We start from the raw sequence: 10,703 nt of genomic DNA on the forward strand, positions 1-10,703 counted from the left end.
GAAGGGAATAACACAGTTAGTAAGTGATAGAATTATAGCCAAAACTGAAGGGGCCCCAACAGCCAATCCAGAGTTCTTTCCCCAACGTCACACTACCTCATGACAAAGCATGCTTTGAGGAGTGAAAGCATTTTGTCAATGTAATGCATTTTTAAGAAATTGTTGAGCTTAATTCTTCCTCTCTGATTCTTTTCTCCCTTTTGGATCGTGATTCTCTTCCAGAGCTGAGCTCAGGCTCTTCTTTAACTCAAGCAACAGCCAATGGTTGTACAGAGCTGTGTTTCCTGGGTGATGTGTGGTTTGGAAAAAAAAAAAATTAGGCAAAACAGTGTCTGAGCCCTGAATAAAATAGAAGGCTTAATCTTTTGGCAGCTTTATCTGGGACTCCCCTTTGAGGGCAAGGAAGAGAAGGAAGTGTCACTTTAGATTGTGTGGATGATTTTTGTAATTAAAATAATCTGGTTTATATTGGATAGCCATGCACCATTCAGATGTAAATTGATTGGCACAGATAATGAGACCTTCGTCATTCTGGAGCTCATGAGTACAATAAGAAAGCTGAATTGAGTTTTATTCATGAAAGTTTAGTTGTGCCTCGATTTGAATTTGGTTATTGAATAATCATTAACCTGCATGAGGTAGTGGATTTGGAATCAGAGGACTTGGGTTTCAATCTTATTCTCTGGTTGAAAGTTAAGTCAGTGCACACTTCTTTCCCCTTCCTCTCCCCTAAGTTTCCTTATTTGTAAGGTTTACTTTCCATCATTTTTGTCCTTTTAAGGCATATACATAGAGCTAACTCTAGGCAAAGTTGTGGGATCCTGATGCTTGTTTGTCCTTAATGAGCCCCACATCCGCCCCACTGTGCCCATCAGGTGTCTGGGGCTCACTGGCTTCCTTAGTCCCTTGGTCGTTCCCTTTGTCAGGTAGGAAACACGTCACATCTCCCGTACTAGACTGTAAATTCCCTAATTTTAAATTCCTTTTCATTGTTGCATCCTTAGGTCTTCTATGTGCAAGGGACTGTGTTAGGGGCTTAATAAATGTTGAATGAAAGACATAGGATAAATTCACACTGAATTTGTTACTCCTCCCATGGGCTTTACCTTTTAAGTGAAGACCACAGTTTGAAGGCCATACTTAATCCAAAGGAATGGTTCCTAATAGTGGCATTTCAGGCATTGCAAAGTTTTATTGGTTGAGACTTTGAAGTTCTTAGGAACATAGGATCATTGATTTAGAACTAAAGGGGACCTTTGAGGTCACCCTCATTGAGTGCACCCTCATTGTTTTACAGATGCAGAAACAGGCCCAGAGAATTTAAGTGACTTGCCCAATATATCTCTGGACCTCTGAGTCCAAATCAGCTACTTTCCTCTGCATCATGCTGCCTAGTACACCTTGGTGAAAGCCACACAGTTAGAGGAAAAAACTGGGACTTGAAACAATCCACAAGCACATATTAGGAGTAATAGGACACTGGTGTTAAAGTCAGGAAGGCCTGTGTTCAGACACTTATTGCCTGTGTGACACTCGGCAAGTCACTTAACTTCTGTCTTTTTCAATTTCCTCCAGGGGGTTGGTCTCTGTGACTTCTAAGGTCCCTTCCAGTTCTGAATCTATACTATCCAGGTACTAAGCTAAGTCCTGTGCTTACAAAGGAAAAACCAAGCAGTCCCTGCCTTCAAGGACCTTACATTCTAAAGAGGGAGAAGTGTATATAAATTGGGGCATTTAAGACACGTGCAGAGTAGATGGAAAAGCAATCTTGGAGTGAAAGGTATTCAGGGGATTGATTCGCCATCCAGTGCTCATCTCAACTACAACATACAGAGAAGCTGAGCACTGGGGGTGGGGTGAGATGGGGCCTTCCTGGCAGCCCTTACATCACACCACCTGCACAAGAGGGTATCCCCTTCCCTCCCTCCCCCATCTCTTAGTTGAGGTGTTTGATTCAATACAACTTGTAGAGAACTGTAGTTCAGCAAGAGATGGGAAACATGATCTTGTTTTGGGCTTTGCCTTTATTGTCCAGACTCACAGGGATCTGCTAATTAACCCTGTTTCTGGAGCAAAGCAGCTCCCTACTCGGCCACTCTGGGGCCTATTGTCTGAGGGGCTCCCCTGCTGAATGAGCTGCATGTGGTTGGAGGGCCAGGCCAGCAGTTTTTAAATGTTGGCTCCAAGGAGGCCCACTGTGCTGCCCATGTGCAGAAGTCTGGGCTTATTGTGGAGGGGCAGGAAACCCCACCAAATGAAAACAAATCATTGCAGTGGTCCAGGATCTGGAGAGTCTGCGGGGCCCTTCTGCTCAAGGCATCTCCCTTCTCCTGGCCAAGGCCAAACCCTAAACCAAAGGGTATAAAACCCCAACATTAGGAGTCTGTCTTTTTGGCTTGTTTGGGTGGCAGCTACTGACACATATCATTTCCCTTTTTGTCCTGCCCCATGGAATGGGCAGAATGCTAATGAATACATTGTACGGAGAGCCAGGATCTGCCCCTTGCTGGAAGACAGGCCCCTCCTAGCAGCTGAAGGGGAGAAAACTTGGCACAGGCTCAGCAGGGATGGGAGATTTTCCTTTTTTTCAGAGAGGCAGTGGTAGCTGTTGCCCAGCCTCACTGCCTTCCTACATCATGTCAAATGCTAAAGATTATTTCAATAGGGGTATTTGCTCTTGGCATTTCCCCCCACCTTTTTTCATGGGCTGCATTTCCTCTGTGCTGGTATGCAAAGTGAGGAGGATGGGGATGCAGGCTTGAAGGTGATACAATGTTTGTTTTCTGAAGCTGCTGTTGGTGAAAAAAGGTTAGAGAAATCTTTAGCCTGAGGAGGCATTTGGAGAGGCAGTGTGTTATAGGGGAAAGAGCCTTGGCTTTGAAATGAAAGATCCTGCGTTCAAATCTCAGCTATGTTCTTTTCTAGCTGTGTGGCTTGGCGTAAGAGAATTAACTTTTCTGGCTCTCAGTTTCCTCATCTGTGGAAAATACTGGGGTGGTGAACCAGGTAACCTCTAAGATTCATTTTAGAAGTAAATCTATGGTATCAGTGTTATATTAAGCTAGTGTTTTCCATGTTTGACCATGAGTAAATTACTCTTTCTCCCTAGGCCTCAATATTTAAATAGGCTTCAATTAGAAGATTTTTTTTTTAAAGCCCCTTTTAGTCCTGGATTCTTTTATCTTTGTTCCTCTTAATTTGTCTCACTCAGGCTTCTAGGAGAAGCTCTTCCTAAGATTATAATCTTATTTTGAATCAGTATTTGACTAGATCTTTGTTGTGCCTTCTTTTTTTTGGAGGAGGTAGGGCGTGGACTTCCTTCGAAAGGGGACTATATTGAGCTTTTGGTTTTTCAAACATTCATTCATGAGCCTGCACAAATGTGTCATTACATTAAGAGTTCAGGACATAGTCCGTCTGACAAGGCTGCTCCCAGCAGCCCTAGCAGCCTAAGTGCTGGACTATACAGTCCCCTCACATTCCTCTGGCTCAGCTTAGTTTCCATGGCACTCACTATTTGATGGGTACATTTGTTCAGACCAAGGAAAGAGCCTTTTTCTTCTATTGGTGGCATAGGAGAAATGTTCTCTCTCTTTTTTCTTTTGGGGAGCAGGGGCATGGTAGGAGGCAATAGAAGGCCTCTCTGGGCTCACCCCATAGCCCATAGAGCACTGTTTTTGTTTTTTTTTTTCTCTGAAAGAGGATGGCAGGAGGTGTGCATTACAAAGAGGATCTGGTTATTCTCTGAATCAGAATTGCTTTTGTTTGTCATTTTCTTTTTCAAAGACAATGTTTAGGGGAGTAACCCCAAGCATCCTCGTTTCCCTTTATGGATATGTTATGCATGAATTTGTCTAAACCTGTTCAGAAGCTATTTCTATTTTTTAACCTATATCATCACTTAGTGGTGATGAATTTCAGTATTATCCTCTGTGTAAAGTAGGAGGACTGGTCACACAAAAATGTCCTTAGTATGATGGGACAGTTTTGGAACAGTGTACTTATCAGATATGTAGTCTTGGCTATATCAGAATGGCCTATTATCATCACCCACTTGACCCTTACAAGAAGAGAAGCTTCCTACCACTGGGGAGGGCACCGTGCACAGTCTCAGCACAAAAGAGCCCTAGTGGGAAGAGAATGCAGATACAATACCCTGCTCTCCTCCTAGTTCCTGGTACTTTCCAAAGGTCTTCAAGGGGGAGATGAAGAAATACAGTCATGTCAGGGAAACTTCCTGGGGAATCCAGACAATGTGGCTAATGCTTTCCCGTCTGAGTTTACCTACCTTCCCTCTACTCTGTAAATATCTTGTTGTGTGTACCTAGTTATTTTTATGTTTGTTTCTCTCATTAGAGTGTGAGGCCAGGGACCATGTTTTTGCTTCACTTTGAATCCTCAGAGCTTAGCATAGTTCCTGACACATGTTGTTGTTGTTCAGTTATTTTTCAATCATATCTCTGTTTGGGGTTTTCTTTACAAAGATACTGGAGTGATTTGCCATTTTCTTCTCCAGCTCATTTTACAGATGAGGAAACTGAGGCAAACAGGGTTAAGTGACCTGCCCAGGGTCATATAGCTTAGGAAGTATCTGAGGCCAGATTTGAACTCAGGTAGATGAGTCTTCCCGACTGTGGTCAGGGCAGGCCTGGGCAGCTCTATCCACTTCAGCTATCCCACCTGACACATGGCAAGTGCTTAATAAAGGTTTGTTGATTGACTATTCCTGATTTGAGTCCAGGAAGCTTACTTGAGTGGATCTCATACCATAAATGACTGAAGGTTAGGTTGGGCAGGTTAACTATCTGTCAGCAGTGGAAACAATTCTTACTAGTTCTTAAATGCCCCAGCTGATTCTGCTTCCATTAGAGGGATAGACAGGTTAGTTCTCTTCATGTACTGAAGTGTCTTTTTTGAGGCACATTATCTGAGCTGTTGAGAGTATTGTAGGTGGAGGTGAATCTTGTCTCTTGATGCAGAAAGTTGGGAGACAGAGAGGGTGTCTAGTTCTGTGTGGGAGGGATTGTGGAGTGTCAAGATACTGCTCCTCAGACTGTCTCCTCCTGGCCTGCGTCTGATTCTCATCGAAGGAAAGGTCAGAGTACATTCTACTGAAAACGACTGTATTTTGGGGACACTGGTTCCCATTGTTACTTTGTAGTTTAAATCCCCAAAAGGAACCTTGGAAACAAGATGTAGCTGTGGTCAAGCAGAAAGGGCCCTGGATTAGGAAGTAGGACACCTCGTTTTAAATTCTGATTCTGCAGTGAGTCCATTCATTTATTCATTCATTCAACAAACATTTATTAAGTATTAACTATTTGCTGGTAAGAGCTGAGGACAGAAAGATGAAAATGAAAGACTTCTTCACCTCAGGGAGTTTATATTCTACTTGGGAGGAAGAGGAAAACCTGCACATAAGTAAGTAAGTACCAAGTAATTCCAATTCAGAGTGCTGACAATTTTGGAAGGGGGCAGAGGGGAAGAGAGGAGAGTTAGGAAAGGCCATAGGTGGTAGCATGGACACCTTGCTTGGATGGAAGCTAGAGATCTTTGGGGGGGAAGGGAGGAGGCATTTCAGAAGTTGTGGGCCACTTCGGAAAATACTTTTTGGTGGGAGTGGGTCAGGCTGTGTGGTTGTCCAATATTCACTTTTTGTCACTGCTGCACCCACCTCTAATAACTTTGGCAACTGCTTGTAGTTACGCTTCCTGGAACTCAGTACACGGGATTGTATGAAGTCATTGGACTGATGAGACGTAGGATTGGAAATGGGTGTTTTTGAAGTTGAATGGCAGGTGCATTGTGTAGAGTGTGTGTGTGTGTGTGTGTGTGTGTCTGTAAGACAACAGGGTTTTTCCTTCCAATTTTGTACTCACTAGGGCCTAGATAAACTCAAGAACAGATATGACAAGAGGTTCATTTCTAGCTCTTTGTAAAATGAGGAATTTGGATTTGATGGTCTGCGAAGGCAGCTAGGTGGTGAAATGACTAGAGCACCAGGTCTGGAGTCAGGAAGACCCGAGTTCAAATCCAGCTTTCGACGCTTACTAGCTGTATGACCCTGGACGAATCACTTAACCTCTGTATGCTTCGGTTTCCTCATCTGTAAACTGGGGACAAGAATAGCACCTACCTCTTGGGGTTGTTGTGAGGACCAAATAAGATAATAATCGTAAAACGTTTAGTGCAGTGCCTGCCACATAGCAGTTATTATTACAATACACAGTTATTATTATTATTGAAGTCTTTTCCAGTTTTAACATTCTATAAGGTGAGGAGGCAGCCTGGTACAATGGAATATGTGCTGGCTCTGGAGAAGGCTTGGGTTAAAATTCCACCTCTGACATTTTTTTTACCTGTATGATCTTGGGGAAGTTCTCTCTCTGTGTCTCTCTCTCAGTCTTTCTCTTGTTCTCTCTCTCTCAACACACACACACACACACACACACACACACACACACACACAAGTATGTATGCACTTTGTAATTATTATCTCATTTGATCCTCGCAACAATCCTGGGAGGTAAATTGTCCCCATTTTACANTACACACACACACACACAAGTATGTATGCACTTTATAATTATTATCTCATTTGATCCTCGCAACAATCCTGGGAGGTAAATTGTCCCCATTTTACAGATGAGGAAACTGAGACAAACAGAGGTTAAGTGACTTGCCCAGGGTCACATAGCTAGTGAATATCTGAGGTGGGATTTGAACTCAGGTCTTCCTGACTCCAAGGCTGGCATTCTGTACACTATGGTATCCCCTAGCAAGTTCCTTCTCTCTCCCCCCCCTTCCCTCAGCTGTAAAATGAGGGGGTTGGGTTAGATTCCAGCTCTTCCTCCATGCTCCTATGAACAGCCTCTTTCCTGGTAGCATCAGTACTTATTTTCTAGAATTTTTGACTGAGTTCTAGCACTCATGAGTCAGAAGTAACTCAAGGGGAAAACCCCATGGAATTCCACATGGTCATGGGTCACGCCTGTTCTGTGTGACTTCATGGTTTACTGAGGTAGCTGCGGGGGCCAAGGTTACCATGAAAGTCCATGACAATACTGTAAGACGCTTGAGGGCAGGGACCATGTCCTCCTACTTTCTTTTATACTACCATCCAAGTGCCTAGCCTAGTGCAGGGCGTGTAGTAAGTGCTGAGTAAGCATTGCTAACTTAGCTGATGTTTTCCTCCTATATACAGGAGGAAATCATATATCATTACATTTCTTCCTTCATCTAGGTTTGGATCCTGCTGGCCCCATGTTCGAAGGAACAGACATCGACAAGCGGCTCTCCCCAGATGATGCATACTTTGTAGATGTCCTCCATACGTACACTCGTTCCTTTGGCTTGAGTATTGGCATCCAGATGCCCGTGGGCCACATTGATGTTTATCCCAATGGGGGTGACTACCAGCCAGGCTGTGGGCTGAATGATGTTTTAGGATCAATTGCCTACGGAAGTGAGTTTCTTTGCCCACTACCCCCTCCCATTCCGTTTCACCATATGCTCAACTTTAGTGATCACATCTCCTTGATAGGACTACCCCTCATTCAGCCATACCTTGCTTGGTCTTAGCCCCAGCCCCTCTGGTTATATCCTTCATGCTGCCAAACACATCTGTTTTATTATGAACCCACTTGGCTTCTTCTGTCATGCTTTGTTTGAAATAGCTCAATATTTTTCAAACCTGTTAATGGTTGGGGGTGCCCCATCATGCCTGCTCTGTATGTACAGCCTTTGTTCTCATAGCTAATTTATTAACTGCTTTAATTATTCTGTAATGAACCTAAATGATTTCTCAGAAAAGTTTTAATTAGTCTTTTGTAAGACAGAACTGGCTCACAGACAGACTGGGGTGAACTGAATTTGCTCTTGAAATTTCTGGAGATGCTTATCACCAGAGGGGCTGATCCCCAGGGGCTGACTTTGGTCAAGTCACTCTGCTGGGTTGAACTAAATATCTCTAAGGTTCATTCCTGTTCTTGTATCATCCTAGAGGCTATTTTTTTTTCTTTGCCCCAGCAATTCATGAAACTCAAATATGGCTGAAGGGATCATGGCTCATGAAGCTGGAGGGAGCACCACCTTGGGGACATTCATAGATGCTTGAAGTCTTTACCTTAATGGGGCTCAGGTCTTCCGCCCCCTTCCCCTCACTCTCTTCTCTCTTTCATCTTTCCCTTAGCAATCACTGAGGTGGTGAAATGTGAGCACGAACGGGCTGTGCACCTCTTTGTGGACTCCCTGGTGAACCAGCACAAGCAGAGCTTTGCCTTCCAGTGCACAGACTCCAATCGTTTTAAGAAAGGCATCTGCCTGAGCTGCCGGAAAAACCGCTGCAACAGCATCGGCTATAATGCCAAGAAAATCCGGCACAAAAGAAACAGCAAGATGTACTTAAAGACCCGAGCTGGCATGCCTTTCAAAGGTAGTTCTGCTTCTCACTCTTCAACATTACTGTTCGGTTTAGTGTCCAAGCTCAGATAATTCAGTTTAATAAAAATTTTTTTTTCTTTCCTTGATAATTTATTTATTTTTAGTTTTCAACATTTGCTTCCATAAGATTTTGAGTTTTAAATTTTCTCTCTCTCTCACTCCTCTCTCCCCCAAGACAGCTTGCAAGCTGATAGAGGCTCTACTTATACATTCATATTAAGCAAATTTTCCCATTAGTCATAATGTAAAGAACAATTAGAACGAATGGGAGGAACCACAAGAATGAAGCAATAAAACAAAACAACCAAGGAAAAGGAAAGCAAATAGTCTGCTTCCATCTGCATTCAGTTTCCATATTTCTTTCTCTGGGTGTGGATAGCAATTTCCATCGTGAGACTTTTTGGAGTTGTCTTAGATTCTTAATTCAAAAATTTCTTAAGTGCCCACTATGAGCTAGGAACTGATAAATGCACATTGTTAAGATACGGCCAGAGTCTCAAGGAATATTGGCTATTAAGTTAAATTCCTGTAAGTTGAATTACATTTTAAACAATGACAATGAGTATTGTGGAGAAAATAGGGATATCTTAAGTCAGGAGACTTGGGTTCAAATACTGAGCTACTTGCCACCTGTGTGACCTTAGCTGAGTTTTTCTGCTCCTCTGTCTGCTATCTGTAAAGTGATAGGGTTGGCCTGAATATCTTTAAGGTTCCTCCTTCCTCTTCTTATATCAGCCATTGGTTGAGTGGTTTTCGAGTCAGTAGGGGTAGATGGATAGGTCAAGAGATAATTTCCTTTTCAAAGGGGGTATAAATTCTAACCTGGCCCTTTCAGTTGGAAAGACTATTAATCTAATCTAATCTAATCAGGGAATCTGTTTTCTTCCTTCTCTATTCCAGAAAGAAAAAAAAAGCATCACCTTTGGTGACTTCACCATGGGCTTGACTCCTCTCCAAATTATAAATGATGCTTCTGTCAGGTCTCCCAATGTTCATGTCCTGACAGTCACTCCATTGTTTTCAGTTGCTAATGGCTATAGGTTGTCTTTTTGTTTTCTTTCTTTCTTTTCTTTTTTTTTTTAATAACATTAATGGTAGGGCTTATGAGACTGCTAAGACTGACTCAAGAGAGAAGAAAATCTTCAGCACCTTGTTTCTTTTATGGAAGTGACCCCACCCGAGTTCAGCTCAGTGAAATTGGATGATTCAGGTGCTCCTAGGGCTGGCAAGGCAGGTATCTTTCTACTACAGGTAGCTGAGGATAGTGGATTTAGGTGGTTTGAGGATAGTGTTAATGAGGCAGTTTAGAATAGTGGAAAGACTAGTGCAGGGGTGGGGAACCTGCAGCCTTGAGGCCCCATGTGGTCCTCTAGGTCTTCAAGTTCAGCCCTTTGACTGAATCCAAACTTCATAGAACAAATCCCCTTAATAAAAGGATTTGTTCTGTAAAACTTAGACTCAGTCAAAAGGCCACACCCAAGGACCTAGAAGGCCACATGTGGCTCAAGGCCGAAGGTTCCCCACCTCTGGACTAGTGCATTTGAACGTAGGGGACCAGGGTTTGAATCCTGGCTCCACCACCATGCTCCTTGTGTAAGCTTGGGCAGGTCAGTAAACCTCCACGAACCTTGGTCTCTTTTTATATAAAACAGGGATAATAATAGACCCTATCTTCCTATGAAAAGCTCTTTGTAATTGCATACTGCTAGTATTGCCAATGAGTCTAAGGTCATGCTTTTGACCCATGGATTTGCCTGTTTCTTTTTTTCTGTCCTAAGAACCTAAGGCCACAGATAATACCCGTTGTGTGACAATAGCTATCTTTGATGTCAACATGTACTTTTTTGGTCAAATGACTCAGTCAAAACCCTTACTATGGCAGGAGGTTTGTGGTAGCATTGTCATTATGTAAGAAGGACAGTGACTACTTGAAGGAGTTGTAATTTCATCAGTATGGGGAAATCCTGGTGTGGAAATTTTCTCCACTTTAATCCTAAGTTTTGACTTAGTAGATAGTCCCAGGGAGTTGCTTGAGGCACATGGAGACTAGTTGATTCATCTAAGGTTACCCAGCTAGTAATCAAGGGAGGGATTTGAACTCAAGTTTTTTTTTTTTTTTGATTGCAAGCCCAGCATTTTATCCCACTATACCACATTATGTGAATACAGTGCATGTAAGAAACTTTTGCCACAATGCTGTCTCCCACAAATGGCAGCATCAGGCCACAAACACACGAAACTGTCATGTTGCGGCACTGAGT

The 10,703-nt window shown here is 43.0% G+C and overlaps 1 protein-coding gene across 1 annotated transcript in view; it reads left to right on the forward strand.

The window, feature by feature from the left end:
* The window catches only part of LIPG (lipase G, endothelial type), a 31,915-nt gene that overhangs the window by 11,424 nt on the left and 9,788 nt on the right, over positions 1-10,703 (forward strand). Inside the window, exons 5-6 of the mRNA XM_027869034.1 lie at positions 7,244-7,465; positions 8,192-8,434. Of these exons, the coding sequence (XP_027724835.1) occupies positions 7,244-7,465; positions 8,192-8,434 (465 nt within the window). The remainder of the gene's footprint in view (positions 1-7,243; positions 7,466-8,191; positions 8,435-10,703) is intronic.

Source organism: Vombatus ursinus, unplaced genomic scaffold, assembly GCF_900497805.2.
Source record: "Vombatus ursinus unplaced genomic scaffold, bare-nosed wombat genome assembly UNPS02014791.1, whole genome shotgun sequence".
Classification (NCBI taxonomy): Eukaryota; Metazoa; Chordata; class Mammalia; order Diprotodontia; family Vombatidae; genus Vombatus; species Vombatus ursinus.